General features: G+C 45.7%; 2 protein-coding genes across 3 annotated transcripts in view; one reads left to right on the top strand and one right to left on the bottom strand.

The window, feature by feature from the left end:
- Positions 1-7,601, top strand: part of MCM10 (minichromosome maintenance 10 replication initiation factor) — a 17,179-nt gene extending 9,578 nt beyond the window's left edge. The window contains exons 11-19 of the mRNA XM_071424089.1: positions 563-664; positions 763-880; positions 1,234-1,462; positions 2,253-2,378; positions 3,048-3,203; positions 4,069-4,182; positions 4,894-5,039; positions 5,251-5,293; positions 5,663-7,601. Coding sequence (XP_071280190.1) covers positions 563-664; positions 763-880; positions 1,234-1,462; positions 2,253-2,378; positions 3,048-3,203; positions 4,069-4,182; positions 4,894-5,039; positions 5,251-5,293; positions 5,663-5,746 — 1,118 coding nt within the window. The 3' untranslated portion in view covers positions 5,747-7,601. The remainder of the gene's footprint in view (positions 1-562; positions 665-762; positions 881-1,233; positions 1,463-2,252; positions 2,379-3,047; positions 3,204-4,068; positions 4,183-4,893; positions 5,040-5,250; positions 5,294-5,662) is intronic.
- PHYH (phytanoyl-CoA 2-hydroxylase) overlaps positions 1-20,971 on the bottom strand; it is a 24,627-nt gene extending 3,656 nt beyond the window's left edge. The window contains exons 1-9 of one of the 2 annotated variants that reach the window (XM_071424087.1): positions 20,781-20,971; positions 18,572-18,627; positions 17,709-17,819; positions 17,451-17,616; positions 16,781-16,862; positions 15,665-15,846; positions 14,757-14,906; positions 13,636-13,767; positions 7,165-7,278 (exon numbers count right to left, since the gene is read on the bottom strand). In XM_071424087.1, coding sequence (XP_071280188.1) covers positions 7,204-7,278; positions 13,636-13,767; positions 14,757-14,906; positions 15,665-15,846; positions 16,781-16,862; positions 17,451-17,616; positions 17,709-17,819; positions 18,572-18,627; positions 20,781-20,879 — 1,053 coding nt within the window. In that variant the 5' untranslated portion in view covers positions 20,880-20,971 and the 3' untranslated portion in view covers positions 7,165-7,203. Of the gene's footprint in view, positions 1-7,164; positions 7,279-11,056; positions 12,061-13,635; positions 13,768-14,756; positions 14,907-15,664; positions 15,847-16,780; positions 16,863-17,450; positions 17,617-17,708; positions 17,820-18,571; positions 18,628-20,780 lie in introns of those variants that run through there. The other variant, XM_071424088.1, reaches the window with a different exon arrangement.

Genomic DNA, 20,971 nt, shown 5'->3' with positions numbered 1-20,971 from the left:
GCTTTTCTTTTGTGTCAAAGCATGTTCCTTTTGTAGCCCCTGGGATGTCATCAGTCTCCCCTGCCTCTGTTTTGTTTCTGTAAAGCTCTTAATATTACACTCTTTATGCTCTTTGGACAGCAGGTGACAGATTATTCAAACTGTGTTCTAGGTGCCACTTAGTCTTATTTACATCTTCCAGTTCCATCTGTTGGTTGCCTCCATTTCAGCCAACATAGAGCATGTTCATAGCAGCTTTTAGCTGCTCTGAATTCTGCAGGAGTGTTCCATAAAGTGTGGAGCCTTCAGGACTGTCAAGCATCCTAAAAACAGGAATGGTGCAAGTAACACAGACAGCCAAGGCTGATGAGGAACTGATTGAGTTGCTGAAGTGATAGAAATGTCTGTGACAAATGACAAGACCTTGGGCAACCAAATATAATGTAAAGGTTGGTCTTGCTTTGAGAAGTGGTCAGCTGACCTGCAAGGGTTTCTTCCAACCTAGACAAGTTTACATCTCAAAAGCCAGGCCTGCTTCCCTTCCTCAGGTCAAATCTGTTGTATTTCTGCCTCTTCCACTCAGGTGCAGCAAAGAGACCCATGCAGTGCTCTGAAGAATTCAGGGAACTGCTGGCACAGCCAACTTTTGGAGCACGAAACCTCTGCAAACACTGGACCAAAACAGGTATTGTCCTTTTGCCTGAAGGAAGACCCACTCCTAAAATCACTCTACCTCCTTCTGAACAAAGTGGCTTTTTATTTTGCTTTATTATTTTTTCCCAGATGCTGAAAAGAAGCAAGGGGCAGATTTCCAGTCTATCTCTGCTTCAGCCCTGATCAAGCAACAGAAACAGAAATTGCTGGAGGCCAGAAGAAAGCGATCTGAAGAGATTCAGAGGCGGTAAGACACACTGGATTTCACAGGAAGGTTCTGTTACTGTATCCATAAGGATAGCTCTGTTTTCACTTCTTCTCAGCTTTGTGTGATGTCTCTCTCTGATTTTAGCTTTGAAAACAATTGGTCATTCACTCCTTCTGGTGACTTGTTCAAGTCACTTTTGATTTCAGTGACCCAGTGAGTCCTTTACCAGTTTCGTTTTCTTCTCCTGAATGCCAAAATTGCTGTGTGTTTCTTTTAGCAATTAAAGGCCAAATAGTAAAAAATCTTAGTCTGCATCCCTTCCTATTGGTTTCTTAAACCTTTTTATCTGTGATTTATGTCTCTAATTTAATGAATTATTCTTGTCTTACAAGGTTTCTCCAGAACACAGGTAAAGCCAGCATTCCTGCTCTCCCATCCTCCTCCAGACAAACCTCCCTCCATTCCCCAGTGCCCGGGGCAGAGTTTCCCAAAGCTGCAAAAATGTCAACTCCTCAAAGGCCCAGGCTAGGTACAGGCTTCTCAGAAGGAGAAGATATCCTCTTCTTTGACAAGTCTCCTCCTCCAAGGCCAAAGCTAGACAGCTTGGCAGAAGCCAAAAAGGTACCAGCTCTTTGGGTCTTTAAAGTATTAAACAGAGGTTAAGGGAAATTTGGTTTGTGGTAGAAGAGGACTCTTTGGTCAGCTCAGTTCTGGTGTTAGTGAAGTTTCTCATTTGTGGGAATCACACAGGATACTTGTCAGTGCCAAAGTCCATGCTGCCATCTTGCCTTCAGTCAATCTCTTGAGGGAAGGGATTTGTGCTGAAAATCCCTGGAGAGCTAAACTGTGGCACTGCTAGTGCAGTGTAATGCAGGTGTTTTCTGTTTGACAGGTAGGTAAGCAACTGGTTTAGTTGTGTTGTGCCATGAGTCTGGATAATTTTATTTTCCAGCCAAAATAGTCTGCATCTTTTTTGGCAAAAATATGTTCATTGTTTGTCAAAGAAACTTTTCCAGCTAGAATGAGGAGGTCTTAGCATTCTGGGAGTATGAGAAGGAATAGTTGTAATAAATTTTCTATTAGTTCCTAATTATTATAAATTTATGTGGAAATCTCAAGTGAATTGATTTCTCTGAAAAACTTGCTGATTTGTGAAGCAGGTAAAGCTCAGCTGCAGAGACCCCAGGCCTGGTAACACCCGTGGAGAGGTGATTTTCTGCTTTGGGAAATCCCAAAAGGTTGGGTGTATGTCAGAGCTGGGAATTCTCTTGGGCCTCTCTCCAAACAGCTCCATGCTCAGGCCAGTGGATGTTGTCTCTTCCAGCTGAGAGCCTTTCTCTGCTACTCCTGGGCTCAGGAGCTGGCACCAGACAGGTCACAGCCTCAGTTCCCTGCTCTTTCTGTTTTCCAGCTGGCTGCAATACGGCGGCTGCGAGCAAAGGGCCAGATCCTTCCCAAAACAGACCCAAACAGCGTCAAGAGGAAACGGACTGATGCTGAGGATGTCCTGGAAATTGTTGAAAGAGTTGAGAAAAATGTTGCTCAGCCACGAGGTGCAGAAGCAGACAGTGGTATGTACTGTTAGCTTCTAGAACAGAAAAAGTGTGCTTCTGTCCTACTGACAGAGCAGGAGTTGCTCTGGGTTAAGGACTTAATTGCTGTGCTAAAAAGAGGCCAAGTTAGGTCTGTCTGGAACTTCCAAGGGTTTGTTGGAAAGACTAAAAAAAAAAATCTCTGACCCTATGGAGAAAGTGTGAGATGTAATCTCTGCTATCTCCCTGTGCTCATCTCTGTTCTCTTTCTTCTGGCACTTGAGTATCTGCAGTGCAAGGCTGACTTCACCAAGGGAAAACAAGAACCCTCCCACCTGGGAAAGTATCTGAATTTTTTGTGGGAACTTGAGTTTGCCTGCTGGTGATTTACTGTGTGATCTTGGATGAATTGTTTAATTCCCTTTAAAGTTTCTTCATCAGTCAGTGAGGGAACACTGCTTGCACTCCTGGGAGCAATGTGAAAATTCCTAGTACAGTGCTTTGAGAGAAGATGCAATGTTATTTTTAAAAAACACTTTTATTTTTTCTGAAGCCATATTTGAACTTGTTTTCATGTTCCCAAACTATGAAAGGCTGCTGTTTGACCTGAACATCTGCCTGAGAGACCTGAGACTTCCAAAATCTCCTGCAGTGAGCAAGTTTAGCCATCAGAGCCTTGTTATGTAGGACTGAACCTTTTTGTCTCCCTAGAAATGGATGAACTGGAACCTGCCCAAAAGAAACGGCGTGAGCAGCTGGCCTATCTGGAGTCAGAAGAGTTCCAGAAAATCCTGAAGGCCAAGTCCAAGCACACAGATGTCCTAAAAGAGGTATGGCCTCCATCCAGCTGTGACTGAGGGCTTAGAACTGGGAGCTGACTGGACTCCCCATGAATTCAGCAAGAAGCAGGCACCCAGCATCTCACAGGCTCCAGCCTGTCCTGAGGAGTAGGGCTGGGTGTCTCTGGCACAGAGGGGACAGTGCCTGCAAGTGAGCACTGCTGCCATAGCCAGGGTAAGGTCATGTTGCCAGTTGACACCAGTTTTATTCTTGAGTTTGGAAGAATCAGTGAAGTTTCCTATTGGTGGATAACCAAAAAAATCCCTCTGCCTTAAAATCAAATGAGCCACGTGCCTATTTTGTCCCTCATTACTTGACATCTTGGCCACATAAAGCCAGCTGCCACCTTCATCTAGGGCTCAGCTGTGAAATGCCATCAGGTGCCCTGGAGAGTTGAGAGGTTGGCTTTGTCACACTGGGGGTCTCTGCTGAGCACTTCCCCAGGGTTACAGCACCTCCAATGGCACAGGGCTCTTGTCGTGGACACTTATTGACAAGTCATAGTTGTTTTAAGGTCTTCTGGGGAGTAATATTTTGGCTAAGAACCCATTCCATTCATTCCATCTGCCTACCTGACTTCTCTCTGCACTGTCCTCGTGGCTATGTGCTCATTTCAGTACTTCCTGCTGTTGTTAACCTTCCCACTTGTGCATTTCAGAGCTGGCTCATGTCATTGCAGTGAGCTACAGCACGTGTACAATAATGGATTGTTTGGAACAAGAGAGATGTTGTGTTTCTCTGCTCCCAGACTGCAGTCTGCTTCAAGCAGGCCTGATAATAATTTGCCTTTGGGCTATTTATGGAGTGGCTTCTCCCCTCTTTGTGTCCTCACAACCCTTTTTGTGTGCCCCACAGGCTGAGGCTGAACTGCAGGAGAAATACTTTCAGCCCCTGGTGAAAAAGGAAGAACTGGAAGAGAAGATGAGGAACATTAAAGCAGTGAAATGCCGAGTTGTGACATGTAAAACAGTGAGTGAAGGGGAGCCAGGGTACCAGCAGGGGAGTGGAACATGGATCCTACAAAATGGTGCAGGACTATCCTGCAGACTCCCATCTGCCACTCTCTTGGCTGTGGTCCAGTGCAGGGATTGATGCTTTGTTCCTCATGCCTGTTGCTGAGAGCAGTTCAGAGTGACTGAGACATGGCAAGGCTTCAGTGCTTATGCCAGTGGTTCCATGGGTATTGCTGTCCTGAATTTCTCCATTTCTTCTATGAAGTGCTTTGTACCAGGACCCTCAGTTCCCCATATTTCATGAAAAAATAAGCAAAGTCCTTGAAAACATTAACACTGGGTGGGAATCCTCTATCTGCATGTCCAGGGATTTTGCCATCTGGAAGAGGATGGGAGCTTTATGACTGTCCCAAATGTGCTGAGAGGAAGGGAAGCATTCCTCCCACTTCCACAGTTTCAGCCCCTGCTGAACTTTACCTCTTGCTGCCTTCCCTACCTGTTTTGGGTTGCACAGAGGGACTTGTGTCCCATGAAGTGCTGGGAGCAGGACCACAGGGTGGTGGCAAGGGGAGGATGGCATTAGAAGGAGCAGTGACAAAGCCTGGGGTGGTGATCCAACTGCTGGGCTCCTCGGGATGGGAGAGGACAGGGATGCTTTCCTCTGAACATTCAGCTGTTGCCAGTCCCCAGAGCAGGTCTCATACACACTCTCTCTCCTCCCTGACAGTGTAATTACACCTATTTCAAGCCTCTGGAGACTTGTGTGCAGGATAACCACAACTACCTCTGGCATGATGCCATCAAGAGATTTTTCAAATGTCCTTGTGGAAGCAGAGCTATTTCCCTTGACAGGCTTCCAAAAAAGCCCTGCAGGTAAGAAATGAGCCTCATGAAATAGGGACTGGGATTTAGGTACTGTCCCTTCACAAGTAACTTGCTGTGAGTCACATAACCATGTCCTAAAAGGGCAATGGTGGCCCTTGTGGCAAGGAGCATGGGCTGGGTGTGGGGCTACTTCAGGATCCCCTCACCCTGTGCAGCAAACACAGCACAGTGATGCTCACATGCCATCTTCATCTTTCAGTTACTGTGGCCTCTTCAAGTGGGAGCGAGATGGGATGCTAAAGGTGAGTGTGAGTGAGCACCTCAGCACTCTGGCTGCTTCCTGTGGTACTTCTGTCCCCCTCTGGTTCTGTGCCCCTGTAAGCTCCCAGCAAAGCCACCAGCTCTGTATTTTGGCAGGTAGACACAGGTGCCTGCAGGCTGTGTTGTAGTGCACGCCTACTTTTTGCTTTCTGTCCTCAAAGCTTTGTTTTATTTAACTGTGGGGAAATGGCATTTGAACAAAGTGGTAAGAATTCAGAATGTCGAGGTCCCTAGAGGGTCTGTCAGTGCTTAGTCAGGTAATTTAGCCCTACCACAATTTCTGCCAGAGAAGTGTTTGGGAGATTCCTACCACACATTTAACTTCTTTTCTCCATGGTTTGTGTTTCCAGGAGAAAAAGGGTCCGAAGATTGGTGGAGAAACGCTTTTACCGAGAGGAGAAGAACAACCAAAATTTCTCAATAGTCTCAAGTGACCTGGAGTTGATTTCTTCCATAACATATGCATGGATTTTTGTGTCTGAAACACATTTATACTGGACTGCTAAGAGAATTCAGGTTTTAGTGATGAATCAGTAGGGGAATCAGTTTTTGATGAAAGGATCATCTGCCAAGGGTCCACCAGGCTGCTGCATGGATATGGAACTTTGTTCTTCTTTTAATTGACTGAAGAAGGCTTCATGTGAAAGGCACAGTCATGCCTGTTCTTTCCAGCTAACAACACAAGAGTGACCTCACTATTAGGTGACAAATCATCATGAATGGGACTGACTGTAGATTCCATAAGCACTTATGAAATTGATACCCTGATGTGTTCATGCCAACCTGTCTTCAGCTCTTGGACAAAAAGAGGGGGAGAGGGTTGTGGGCACAGAGCATTCTCCATTGGCTTCAAAATTACTCACTCTGAACCCTAGAAATAGATGTCAAACTGCTATCCTGAGTTTCTCCTTGGCTTACCTGTTACAAAACCCTTCCATGGCTTTGGCCCTGCAAGCCAGCAGTGCTTATGCTGGAAACTCAGAGCTCCCTGTCCCCCAGCACCATCCACACTACAGCGCTCTTGTGGCTACAGACCTGTAGCTCCCACTTTGAAAAACTTTTTAATGAATCTGGCACCACTTTGTGAGTGGTTTTAAAGAGCTGAGTGATTATATTTAAAGGTTTTTACCCTTTTTCTGGGATATTAAATAGGAACAGTAGCTATGTCAGAACAAGTAGGATGAAATCTCCCTCCAAGAGGTGGCTCCTGAGAAATGCTGTCTCCATACAGGCATTTTTCTGATAGCACATCTCTCTAGGGATGCCTGGGGAATTAAACCAGCTTATCCTGAACCTGAGCCTTTTCCTGCCCCTAGCTCATGCCCAGTAGGATCACAGGATATTTTTAAGTGCCTAAACCCCCCCTAACCTTAGTGATTCAATCAAAGTGCTCCTAAACATCTCACATGTCCCAGTGGTCTTGTCAATGTGTCTTGTTTGCTTGCACAGGGGCTGGAAGAGAAATAAGTGACTTCATTTGGAGCAAATGGACAGATTCACCTCAGCATTCTGCAGCCCTCCTCTCTTACTGGTGCTTTTATTGGTGCCCTGTAGCATTGATTTCAGTCTCCTGTTGGTACCATTTGCTGAGTGGGGACAGCATCAGTAACTGTGACATTGCTTGGCAATGTCTCCTGTGGATTCCTCATTCAGAATAAATAGAGTACAGATTAAAACACTCCCTGCCTGGGTCTGCATGGTATTTCTCTGAGGAAGAGGATGAGTTGCTTCCTCAACATCTTTGTTTTCTCACAAGCTCAGTGCTGAATCACCAAAAGGAACTGGTTTGTTGTGGTCTGTTAGTTCAGCTTTCACAGAATTTGCTCATTCAGACTTAACAGGAGTTTCTCACCTGGAGTCCACAAAACCACCATGGAATTCCACGTTGCTCTCAGCCTTCAGGCAGCATCTTGAAAGCTTCACACTTTTGCCAGTTCCTGTCTCTTGGGCCCAAAGAAAGGAGATTCTGCAGAAATTAAAATGTCAAAGGAGGGTTAATGTTTTGTTTTCATAAATGCCCCCAGGACTGGGATATGTAAGACATGTATATCCATGGGAGTGAAAGCAATGCTTGTGTGCAAAAACAGGGTGAATAAACCAAACAAATTCCTTTCCTTAAGCTCTAGCAGTGAACAAGGAGTGGGGGAGATGGATATATTGGGATTTGTGTGCCTCACTGTTCTGAGATGCTTTTCTTGTGCCAGAGGTTGCACTACCCCCATTCCTGAACACTCTGCTCTAACACCAGGGGAGCTGGGATCAGTCAGGATGGTCACAGCAAGGAGAGGAGGAGAGACTGGCAGGTGCTTTGCCCAAAGCTCTCCAAAATGAGCTTGGCCCAAACATCCTGCAGGACCAGCAGTTGCTGGATTTTTGGGTGACTCAGCTGCAGCTCCCCAATGTTTGCCTCAGACCCAGCACCTGCCTTTCCAGGATTCACTTGGGTTATTCAGCCAAAGAAGCCACAACAGAATTTCTGAGCCACAGAAATAATCCCGTGCAGCCATTCAAGCTGGTTTTGCTACAATTTAATCTTTATTTCAAAAACAAAATAAAATCCACATTCTCCATCAGCTCTCCCAATCACTTCCCATGTAAGCTCACACTGAAACTGATTCACTGGTTGATTTTGTGCAGAAGAAGGATGTTAAAAACCTTAAACACATAATTACACATGGAATTTTATATTAGTATGATTTTACCAACTATATTATTAGTAACTTTAATAAAGTATCAGCCCAAAAGCATATCAAGAGAATGACTAGAAAAAATAAGTAATGCACAACTCACCATATTATTAGTAGGTAATCATTTGATTACCTAAACTAGCTGCAGCAATCTGATTTTGTAGGTCAGGTTTTCTTTGAAGTCCATCAGGTGTTCAGCCTTGCTGCACCTATTTTGTATTAGCATGAAATACTTTTGTAATGCAGCATTTGGGGCAAGTTCCTTACACAGGGGGCAAAAAGCACATGAATCTGGCTCTTAGACACAGGTTTCCCATCCTGGTCTTTGGAGGTCACTTTCAAGATTGATTCTTTTTCCTTACACTACCTTTGCTCATTTCTTCCTAGCTACCTGCATTTAAAAAACTCACAAAACAGCAGCAACAACAAAGCCAGAGAACAGCATCTTTGAGTGCAGTGTTCCCTGCTTCTTGCTGGTATGAGCAGATCTGTTTGCCCATAGAAACACCCATTCACTTATTCACTGTCTCTTCAAAAGTCTCAAACAGAAATGTACAGACAACACTAAATGAAATTAAAAGCTACAAGCTCCAAGGCACAGAACCCTGCTTGGTGTAAGCCAAAAGGCTCATTGGATTGATGTGGTGAGCAGAGAAGGCATTCAGATGGGTGTTTTATAAACTATGTCCTCTTCTTGCAAATCCAGTTACAGGGATTCAGTAACAGCCTCTCCTATCTAAACACCTGCTGGCACAAGCTCGTCCTACCTGGGTTGATTTCTACTGAAAATACAGCAAAGAGCGTGGATGAAATCAAATTGGGCAGCCCAGAGGTGGGAACAGTGATGAGTAGAGCTGGATTTGCAGAGCTCCTGGGCTGATTTCCAGGGATGTGAATGGGCTGTCTGTGGAGCAAGGGTGCTTCTCCAGCACAGGCAGGCAGCAAGAAGCCTTATCAGCAAAAAGGCCAAAATTACTTGTGAGTTACAAGATAAGGTAGTGATTTAAGATTAGCACAAGGTCTGGAGCAGAAACAGTTTTATATTTTGCATGTCCAAATTCAATTACTTCTTTCTCCAGCTGCTCTTGGATCATGTTCTTAACATCCCTGTCGTAGCACTCTAAGCTGGTGAGGTGACAGCTGTGGGAGGACACTGGGCATCACTCACTGCCACTTTGATTATAAATGACTGCTGGAAAAGGATCTCCCACATCCCAGATCAGCTTATAGCGTCAAATCTACTTTGAAAAAACTATAATGTAGTTAATTAAACTTGCTTTTCCTCCCCATTTCTCTTGCATGAAGTAAGACTTTGATCTACAGCACCAGAAGCCAAAGCTGGGATTCAAAATCCTTCCTTTGGCACCTACCCAGTGTCTTCACATCAAAGCGCTGAGCTGTCAGCAAGGTCAGGAGTCAGACTAAATCTGACATTTCTGAACTGTTAGTCTGGAAAATAGCACATAAATTCTGAGCAGAAGATCTTCTCTGTGTTTATTGTCTTTTACCAAGCACCAGGAAGCCTTTGTTTTCAACACATGTGAAATGTCAAGGCAGGAAAAAAAAGTGTCTGAAACACTGGGGCTTCGTGCAACTGCAGATGGCCAAATAAGCAGCCAGATGTCCAATTTTTACATGGTCCTTTTTGAAAATTGGATGCTGCTATTAAAAAAGAAGTCATCCAAAAAGGGCTAACATGGTTAAGCTCCTGCAGGAACATGAAGTTAGCTGGAAAAAAAGTTTTAGATGTAAAATGCTGTTGCATCAATTTAGGAGCATCAATTTAGTACCTCCAACATGTGAACCTGAGCACCTACAGCAAACCAAATTATAAGAAAGATCCCACCAAGCCAGGGCTAAACTAAAACACACTATTACCAAAATAAATATTTTGCTTTTAATTTGATTCAATTCAAGCAACTTTGCTAATAGGGTAAGGGCTGATTCACAAAAATACCCAGCAACCCAAACATTTCATCAGGTTCTGCATTTCCCTGTCTCTTGAAGCTCTGCCTAACGGATTTGGAAGTTTATTTCTCAAAGGTATTATTGCTACAGAGGAGACATCCAGCAACACCACACATCCATTCTGGGAGAATCCAGCTTCACCCAGCTGTGTTCTGCCCAGCAGAGGGCACAGCCTGCCCCAGGGGGAGGTTACCCAGCCAGGTGTGGGAAGGAATGAGGACACAAGTCTCTTATCAGGTGATGAGTTTGGATGATCTCTGAGGTCCTTAATGGGTTTGTTCTTCTGAAAGAGGCAATTGTAAGCTGAAATCCATAGGGAGAGGTGCATAAATTCTTAAAACAAAGGTAAACTTCTTCCTTTTCTTCTCTTTCCTAGCTATAGTAAGAGAAACTCAGTCTTGAAACTGGGAGTGTGACACCTGTAGCTCTTCTCTGTGGTCACAGCTCCCTCTGCAGTCACCCCAGCTCCACCAGTGACACCAGACAGGGAAGTCTCTCCATGAAATCCTGTGCTGTGAACCAGACAGAATGCACCAAGTCCTCACAAAAATCCCACGGAAGGGACTCAGCAAAGCCACCAGAGGGATCTCCAACTCACAGGAATCACTCACCTGGGCCCTTGCTCTCCACAGGAGTGATCAGTGCCAGGGTTACAGCGGGCATGGGAAAGCAGGACACCCAAAATCACCCACGGAGCCAGGCTGGGGGGTCTGTCCTAAGTGACCCCTGATCAGACTTCTTGGTGCTGTGGTCAAACCAGAGGCTGCTGAGAGCTTATGGCTGGCTCCAGGAGGGAACCACAGCCCTGATACCTCACTCCAGCACCAAGGGTGCAGCACCAACACTTAACTGTGCTCAAACCTCACCTTTAAAAAACAAACAAGAAGACCTAGAGATGCTGCATGAAGATGAAGAATCACAAAACAAGGCAGAAGGTGCCACAAGAGGCCATCACTGCAGCCTTTGGTCCTTTTTTGGGTGGGCTGGGGGGAGTGGAAACAAGCTGAGGGCTGATGCTTTGCACTGGGGTGTTCAACATCCCCAGCACCAGTTTCTGAGCAGCAGCAATGACACAACACAGCCCTCAAGTGCAGTTTTGCTCTGGTTTATTCTTTATTTCAAAAAATAGATTCTGAAAGCAAAAGAATCTTTCAGAAAGCAAGGAAAAACACTGTGAAAGGCAAGAGGATAATTTCAGTGTGCATCACTCCACCCTGCCACCACTGCATCCCGGGGAGCATCCAAACACTTCCTCAACCTGGCAGCAGCAAAAGGCTCCTTTTCCCAGACCTCCAGACTCAAAGTATTCCCCCACTTCACACAGCCTTGGATCAGCTGTGCAAGGCCAGTGGGAGGCTGCTTGGTTGGCCCAGCAGCTCCCAACACTGTCAGACTCATATTTCACTGTGCCAGAGCTGCCTGGTCAGGTATGATGCCACACCAAGCCATGCTTGAGGAGCTCTGCCAGCAATCATATTCCTGTCCATGAATCCCAATTTTCTCTGTGAGTGGTTGCTGCTTTCTCTTTAGCCACTTCTTACACCATTGTTTGTGCTGGTACCAACACCCACATCTTCATCAGCTACACTAGTAACTCCCCATGTCACTCAGGGCTTGTCTGAAACTGATGGTTTGGGTTTTTTTTTTTGGCACAGGAAAGTAAGTTGGAAATACTGGAAATTCTTGCATAAAATCCTATATTGGTATAGCATTATTCTAAAGCTGTGTCATGTTAAAAACTTTTAAGAATCAAGAATGAAAACACCAAGAAAATCAAAGTGTTCTTTCAAGACTCTGATTCTTCGATTGTCTAAGACACCTGCAGCAAATCTGTTTTTCTAGGTTAGGTTTCCTTTGACACACATCAGCTGCCCAAGCTCAGTGCAATTATTCTGAATTAGCATAGAACGATTTTGCAGTGCAGCATTTGGCTAAGTTACCATTACAGAGGTCAACAAAGGGAATTCTGCCTGCCCAGAATTCTGTGTTCTTCCCTCAGAGAAGCTCATTCTCAGGGCCATGTTTTGCATCCTGCTCTTCTACAGGTTGATTCTTTCCCCTTGCACAAGCCGTGCTCGGAAGTTCCAAATATCCTTCAAAACAAAAATGAGACAAAGAAAAAGCACCTTGAGGGCCAGAAAAAAAGTGACCAGGATTTCAGTTTACACAGATGGAAGTAGAGGATTACTTAGTTCTGATCATCTTGTGAAGGTGAAATAAGATGTAGGCACTCCTCTGGGAGAAAACTCCAACTCTGGCTAAAAACAATCCTTAAAGCCACACAAAAACACAGAGACTTCTCTGAGGTTTGTAAGAACAACCTCATTTCCACTCAGGGGAAGGAATCCCTTTGGATTTCACCAAGCACCTAAATAACCCCAGGAACTGAAAGCCAAGCAAGCTGTGGCTTTACAGCCATGAAAGATCAGATTGCAAAATGCAGCTGGGCACCCCACCACACCCAGGCACACTGGGGGGAAACACACAGAACAACACAAAACCAGCAAGGGTGACATGTGGCAGCAGCTCTCTGGCCACAGACAGCAACAGGCACAACTTTCCCAGGCATTGTCCTGGGAAAGGCTGGGAGAAGATCAGAGAAAAGAATGATAAACAGTTCTTATCTTCACTGGCTCCATCTGTTGTTGTGAACATGTGGAATGTGTAATGGAGGTTTGTTTACCAAAGGGTGGTTTCTTGATTGGCCAATGGGGATGGTGTTTGGATTGAAGGACCAGTTGGGTGCACCTGTATCTGTCTATAAGGGTGATGGGTCTCTTAGTAAGTAGAGTATAATAAAGTGATTGATCAGCCTCCTGAGAATCATGGAGTCAATGCTGATTAATACCTGGCTGGGGGCCTGCAGTGACAGTGACAAAGAAAGTTCCCCCCTCCAGAAAGCCCTAGATATTGTAAAACAAGTACATTTTAAAATAAAATTGCTGCTTTTACATCTAGACTTAACTGCCTTGATACTGGCTTTGCACACGCTTGGGAACTGCTGTGGATTAAGATATTCAGAATATTTTCACCTCAGTAACAAGGCTTATTTTTCTTCCAGTGGCTGGATCCCTGAAGAATTTACATTTGCTTTCTGTTTTACTCAATGGTCTCAGTTATTCAGCAAAGTCCATTAGTCCCATTTTTTTTTTTGAGGCAGATATGTATCACTGCTGACAAACCTGCTATAGCCTCGAGTATAAACAACTGATGTGGGATTATATTTAAGAAAAAAAAATCCATTTGTTATTGTGATCAGATGTGGCTGTTTGTTTTAAAAGGAAAATCCACCAACCATTGGGGGAGGGGAGACTGTAAAAACTGTGGACATAAAAACTGGACAAGCACTGAATTTATTCCAATTTATATTTTTGAATTCAGGGCAAATGACCACATTTTTTATTTACAAGCAGAGCTTCTGAAGGAATTTCTGGAGATCATGGGATGTGAAGAGGCTGCCAGTGAACAAGGCATTATGAGGAAAAATGCCCCAAAAAAGCCTGCCAGCCATCCCCTGAACATCAGGCCTTTCATCCTGCCAAGCACCTCTGCCTGGTACAGCCAGACCTGCCACACAAGGCATAGCAAAGAGCACCAATGTGCCACAGGAGACACTTGGGAAAGGGAACTGACCTGGTTTGTAACAAAGGGCACTGAGCAAGTCTCACCTTGAGCTCCACAGAAGTTGCATTGTATTTCTTGCAAACCATTTCCTGCAGCTCCTTCTCCAGGTGCTCCTGAGTTGTGTTCTTGACATCAATGTAGTGACACTCAGAGCTGGCAAAGTGGCAGCTGATGCTCTGTGTGAGGAAATGGGTGTCACTCACTGTCACACTGAGACAAACAACTGCTGGGAAAAAACTCATGCACTCCAGATTGTGGGCACATCACTCCTTCCTTACAGATCATGCCAGCAAAACCCTTCCTCCTTTCCAAGAGCTCTAGAGAGTGACCCCTTGGAGGAAACTCTTGCTGCTGACTTCCTTCTCCCCCTCACTCCCTCAGCATGAGCTGTACTACTTGATCTCAGAGTATCAGCAGCTGGAGTGGAAATAGGGAGAGTCAGCGCTGGGGCAGACCTGTGTGTGCTCTAAGGGCTCTTAGTTCCTGCACCCAGAGGGTCACAACCCACTTATTTTGAATCCACCAACAAACTGCCACAGGGGCTGAAAGAATAGGCCACACAACAGGAAAACCAAAATAAAAACAGCAGCCCATGCTGCAGTGCCTGGATGAATCCCTCCTGAGACAGGACCAGGCCTCCAAAGGAGGGCATTTTTGCCTGTTTCAGTTAAAGAATCATGCATGTCAACAAATCTTTTATAGAAAAATAGGTTCTGTAATCATATAAATAAATATTATTTATTGAATGATGGAGATTCATGTTATCCAGAGATGGGATACCAAGAAGACAGGGAAAAGAGATTAGATAAAGTCCTGATATCTGGGACAGCTGAAAGGGAACTTTCAGAAAAGCAAGTTGAGCCAGACAGGCTTTAATTTAAATGTAGATTCAACATCTAATTTCTACAACTGTTCTGTTTTTCCCAAGCAGCTGCACAGCATGCTCTTCTTTCAGAAGACAGATGTTTAAAAATAAAATAATAAATAAACAAGAGAGTGCTGAAGTATATTAGGAAGATAAAAACTCTTTAAAACATTAATCTACAAATTCATGAACTGAGAAAGGATTCGAAGGGGGTGAGGGATAAAAATAGAGGGACAGTTGGATAATTTTGTTGTAAAAAATTAAGAATATAAAAAATTATATCAAGAGATGTTTTCCTACCTTTCGAAAGCCTGATGTCCTGTTTATCCCAGAGCCATGAATGAGCAGGGGGTGGAAGAACACTGTGTCTCCCTTCTCCATGACAAGGTGAACCTTGGGAATCTTCTCATCCTCATCAAGCAGCCCATGGAAAAGTTTGTTGGTTTTACCCTAGGAAAGAAAAAGGCTGAACTGAAATCACTCAGCTAGAATTAGAGGAAGTGCTGATTCTCAGAGCACAGCAGGGACATGGATCTGCTTTCCCCTGGAGAGAATATTCCACATGCCAAGCTAAAAATCTGACTATTGCCTACTAGTCCTTCTACCTCAAGCCTGACATACAGAAAAATGACACTTTCTGTATTTTCTGCAGCTGGATTTGGACAAAGACATTCTCAGCTGGAGAGAACAGAGAAGAGCACTGGGAAACCCCACAAGGGTGGCCTGATGCCACTGCTGGAGTCCAGCCTTCTGCTCCTGGTATAACCATCACCAGTGACAGGCCAAGCCAGGAAACACACACTCTTAAGAGGAAGGTGTCACTTGGTATTTCATTCCATCCAGCTGTTTACTGTCACACTTCTCCTCTTTGGGACAGTACACATGCTGCCAGGCAGGAACAAGCTGACAGGAGGAGGCAGAGCCCTCACACTTGGCAAGGGCAGTGGAAAATGCTGGCATGTGTTTATACTGTCATGCCACAACGTGCTGGACATTTTCCAGGTGAAGGTGGGAACAGAGGCAAATCCACCCTTGTCACATGGAGTGAGGTCATGCAAGAAACTCTCTCCCAAATCAATGTCAGTATTGGCATAAACAGAAAAAAAAAGTCACTGAAAACCTCAGTTCTGACCTGCACATGCTCCCCCTACAGCGAGTCCTTCCCAGGCAAAACACATCCCCTTCCTAAGCCCTCCATGACTCCCTACCTCCCACTGAGGATAACCATGAGGCTTCAGGGCTGTCCTGTGTGTCCCTGGCTGCACGACCAGGCAGCCATTGTCCTGGTGAGCCCTCTCCATGGCGGTCCAGGCGCACACGATGCGGGCCGCGGGCCGGAAGGGGAAATAGTGCAGGTCCTGATGCATGGGGTGCAGGAAGGTCTGCTGCTCTGCAACACAGACAGAAACCTCCAGCTCACCAGTGTGACACAGCCTTCTCCTGCTAAACCACTGTGGCACATCCCAAGGAGCTGCTGCTTCCTGCTGGAGACACTTGGTGTACTCAGTGCCCGCTCCAGCCCAGCCAGGGAAGCCAAGCCAAGCTGCCATCCCAGCCCAAAATGGACCATGGTGGTGGCTCTTGGGTCACACAGTGACAGCTGCTTAGCCTGTGACCCCTCAGAAGGCTCCTTTTGCTGGCCTTTACCACCAGCACGCATTTTTCATCACTCATTTTGGCTGCTCTGCAGTTTTGAGATCTTTAACCAGCACAGTGTTGCACAAACCTCCTGAGCACAAAGCTCTTCCAACAGCTGTGCTCTCTGCAGGCACTGGATGTACTGCTGTGATGCAAGCAGAACCAACCCTGTCTCTGCTGCACACCCTGCTCATGCTTATTTAGCTTTTTCTTTAAAAGAGGGGAAAAAAAAATCTCAGTTTATGGGCTGCAGCCCCCACAGAGAGTCTCTGCCCTAGAGGCTCTCTTCCATGAAGTCTAAACATAAATAAATATTCTTGAAGTTTTGCTTATTATTTTTCCCCCTATGGAAATGGAAACATCATCCACACCAGAAGAACCTTTTATATATAATTTATATACTTATTTGGCCATTGATTTTGCTCCTTAAATAGATACAGTAGGATATTTCTAGTTGCCTCATTTGCCATACTATTTAGACTTTGTGCAGCCTCAAAAACTCTCCTGTGTTTTCTCATCTTGTCTCATTAAACCAAGGTAAAAAGAAAACAATCACCAAAATGGCTTTGTAAATTTTCAATGTTATTTGGGTTTCAGTTTTTTCACAGCTTTTCTAAAATACTAAGTTCAATTCTGGCATGCACACAATAATTCATCCATTTTCCACTAATCCAAGTTTTCCTTACCAGAATCTGGAAGTTTATTTATCAGCATGGTGTGCATTGCCATGATGTTTGGCCCTGTGAAGCACTCAACATACTTGAGGATCTACAAAGACAAAAACATTAGGAAAAGAAATCAGAAACATGAAAAACAAGAAGAAATATTGCTGAGGAAGCACTGGGAGCTGGATGTTTGGCTGAGGACAAGGGTACAGGAGGAGGAGGAGGTTGGGAAGGATGGAGGGATGCAGGACAGGAGGCAGGATCTGGCTTGGCACACAAATGGGAATGGTGGGAGGAGGCCAAGAGGGAAGATGGTGCTGCAGGCTGCTGAGAGGGGTGGAAAAGATGGGGAGAGTACTCCCACAGAGCTGTAGCTGTGACATGAATTTTGGCTGCAAGGCTGGACCTGCCCAGGGACAGATGTTTGCCAGGATGGAACACACTCAGAACATGTGGCTGATCTGCCCCTCTAGCCTGGCATGGTTTGGCCAAGTCACATTCCTGACTGGTTCCACACCAGGAGCAGAGCAGCACTGCTTTAGGTCTTCTGCCCCAGCCTCCATCCATCCCCTGCTCACTCTTAAAAGCTGACTTATCTTCCTTCCTCACTTGTGTGTCTATGGGAGTGACCTGCAGGGTCAGATACCTCCATACAGGCTCTTCCACCAGCAGCACCCTTTGTTTGTTTTACCTCAGGCAGAGTGCAGTATCTGAACAGCTCTTCATCTTCCTGGAAGTCCTGCACTTTATTAACCATGCTTTCAGACTGACCGAACTGGGACTTCTGGGACTCATCCTTCATAATCATAACTCCCGGTGGCTTCACCTCTCTTTTGCAGATCCTGGTGAACTCCTTCCTGCAAACCAGAGGGAACATCCCTGTTGGAAGAACCCAAGGATCTCCAGCTCCCCAGAGCTCCCCCCAGACTGTCAGGCAAGTGCCCGGTACCTGAAGCGCTCGATGTCCTGGTCAGACACGAGGTTCCTGATGAGCAGGTACCCATTGTCCTCATAGAACTGCCTCTGCTCCGTGCTCAGCACATCGTTGTCCAGGGTGTAGCTGGGACACAAGGGACACATGAACCACGCCTAGTGACCCACATGTGTGCTTGGGGGAATGTAAGAGCTGAAATGAGGGATGTGGGACTCCAGGGGCTCTCCAAAATGCAGTTTATTCCATCCAAGAGTTACAGCAGTCCAGGGTTGTGGGTGACAGAACCTGTGCCTACAGCTGTCAGCTCCAGACCCTTTGGTTTTGGTTACAATGCATTATATACTTTACTTTGCTGAGCATCTTAATACAGCAGAACCAATCTATACCTTAACTTTTATCTATAGCCTATCATAACTACCATAATTACCATATTCATGTTACTGTTCTCCAATCACTACAAGTTAGTACATTACAGTTTAAGCTAGAAGTTGTTTTTCAGTTTTCTTGCAGTGGAAAATTCTGAGACCTTTTTTCTACTTGCAACTTTGCTGCCTTGTTTGCCTGTGCCATCTTCCTGCTTGGTGAAAACATCATCTTGTTTGAGGTGGGTTCATCCTTTGCTCAAAGTCATAAGAACCCCTTCTAACTAACACAGCCTTTGCCTCCTTGGTTATCCAGTAAGACTGGCTCAGCAATTCTTTTCTTCTATATCAAAACTTGCTTCCATCTCTATTCCTTCATCAGACTCTACCTTTCTGCTAAGCACACATATCTGTGAGACTTTCTTGTCAAACTTTCATCCTTCCCAACAGAGGAAGAAAGAGCTGAGCTCTGAAGGTTGTTTTGCTTTCATCTCTACCAAGGAAGATGGAGCTTACCAAAACCTCCCTGAATGAGGAGCAACACTGACTTGGGCTGAAGTAGGATTGCTTATCTGGGGTGGGAATTAAGGAATATACAATCAAGCAAAATAGATTAGAACATTATGTACAGGTATGAGTCCTCAATCCTACAGTGCTGCTCATCTTAAAGGCAGGTGCTGTGCTGGACACTCAATCAATGTTCTTGTTAATTTTGCTTCTATAATAATAAATTATAATAAAAAATATTCTATAAATGAAAAGAATCTAAAACAATGAAGCAATAGGAGTAAACCTGAGGTTTCATGTTCTCATAGAGTGTTGCAAACCCTCACCATCTCTCCAGTTACTGCAGAGATCAGGTCCCTTCCAAATGACAGGGATGGCAGGAACAGAGGAGAGCTTTAGGCTTGTCCTCCACTTCAAGTCATTTCAACAGGTTTTTAAAAAGCTTTTTATTTTCTCTTATGCAGAGACAACATTCTCATCAACAGGGCAATTAAACCCTACTTGCTCAAGAAGCCTCACAAGAGCTTTATGCATGGTATTGAAGTGTCATCCATAACAAAAATTAGCATTTTCACGCTGATCTTTTGGTCTGCACATGCACGTTTGCTTCAGGGTTCTATGAAAACCACTGACTTTCCTCTACTGCTCATAAAACCATGAATGCTTTGGGAATGAGAAATAAGTTTCATCACAGCAGTTGTGTCCCCACACCAGGAAGCTTAAACATTATCTTGTCATGGGTCACATAGAGTGGGAGAAGAACAACACACGCAAAAATGTGTGGCAAGAAATGATGAGCCAGAGGGAGGAAAAGGTGCTGGGAACTGGGTGGAACACAGAGAGAAGAACATGGGGGACCTGCTGCCACAACAGCTCCCAGAGCAAGGAATCCCCCAACTGAGGGCACCAGAGCTCCACACACATTTCAGGCCTAATTTCAGTGAATATGGGACTCCTGATCCTTAATGTCCACAGACAGCTGATGGAGACACAGGCACCGGCTAAACCCCAGCATGGGACCCTCCTCAGCACCTCCACCTCCCCAGCAGGGGGACGGCAGACAAGCCCACCCAGTGCTGGACTCCATTTCAGCACCTTCCTCCCTGCCTTTTCCTCTCACTGGTTTTCCTCTGGACACTTTGCAACATTCAGAGGACAAGTCTGGGCTGCCTGGACAACTGAAACCATGAGACACAGATATTAAAACAAAACCAGTGAACTGATGTACCATTTGATGTATCAAATAAATCATTCTTATTAGCCTGTAATTTACTTTACCCACACACCTTTCCTGCTCCAGCCCAGCTTAGTCGGTTTTGGTCCAAAGCTATTTGCATCATGACCCAGATTTAAACACAAACAGGTTGTGCAGCACCTCTCCTTACTTCCTGTATGTTACAACCAGGGTGTTTTTCCGATAATTTATTCCTAATTTTGTGTTCCTACTTGTGTTATGCCAGTCTGAGTCAACAACTATCCATCTGCCTTCATATTTTTAATCGATTTGAGGACTTCTACATCCTGTTTGATCACATCCTTTTCTATGTATTATAATTCAGAGGTAACTTGTCAGTATTCTGCTCTGTGAAAAAGCTTTTTAAAAGCAACATTTATAACAGCAGCTTTAAAAATACTCTCAGCAAGCAGTCTCCACTTAACTTTTGGAACCACGGGACTATCAACACAAAAACTTATTTCTACCCAGGTTTCCTTTGCCTTATGTTGGCACCATTATTTCCACCTCGGATCCCACTCACAAACCAAACCTGGATGTTTTTCCTGCTGCTGCTCTACCAGCCCAGGGTGTACCTTTCAACGAAACCTGTGACTTGCCGTGCAACTTCTAAGTCATGCGGAGTTGAATCTCTAGGAGGAGAATTCGCTGCAGGGAAGCCTCTGGCTGGATGCTGAGGGGCACTGCCAGGATCCACGGCTCCCCACAGCCTGAAGCTCGGGGAGAGGCCTTGGCGTGGGTCAGCTACTGACCCCGATATTGCAGTCGGGGCTGCCAGCAAGCGCTGTCCTCCAGCACCAGGCACAGGGCAGGATCGCCCCGTGCGTCCCTGCCAGCCCGGTGTCCCTGTCGGACACAGCACGGGCCCACAAGGGCGGCGGAGCGAGGGGCAAAGCGCGCCGGGCTGGGGGAAGCGGAGCCCCGACCCACGGGGGGCCCAACGCGCTGCTGCCGCCCCATCCCGATCCCACAGCAGAAGGATACAGGAGCCGGGGCCGCTGCCGGCCGCGGGGAGAGGTGCCGCAGGATGGTGTCCAGCCGGACCGCCGAGCGCTCCCCCAGCCGCTCCCCGAGCCGCTCCATGACGCCCGGGCGACCTCAGCGCTATCCCGGCCAGGGCGGAGGCGGGGCCGCCGCATGCTCAGAGCCCCGGCTCAGCCGGGGGGCACGGGACG

Source organism: Agelaius tricolor, unplaced genomic scaffold, assembly GCF_023055355.1.
Source record: "Agelaius tricolor isolate 1412-34295 unplaced genomic scaffold, bAgeTri1.0.p SCAF_3, whole genome shotgun sequence".
Classification (NCBI taxonomy): Eukaryota; Metazoa; Chordata; class Aves; order Passeriformes; family Icteridae; genus Agelaius; species Agelaius tricolor.
Note: the sequence above shows the minus strand (reverse complement) of the source record. Positions and strands in the feature narration are given on the sequence as shown.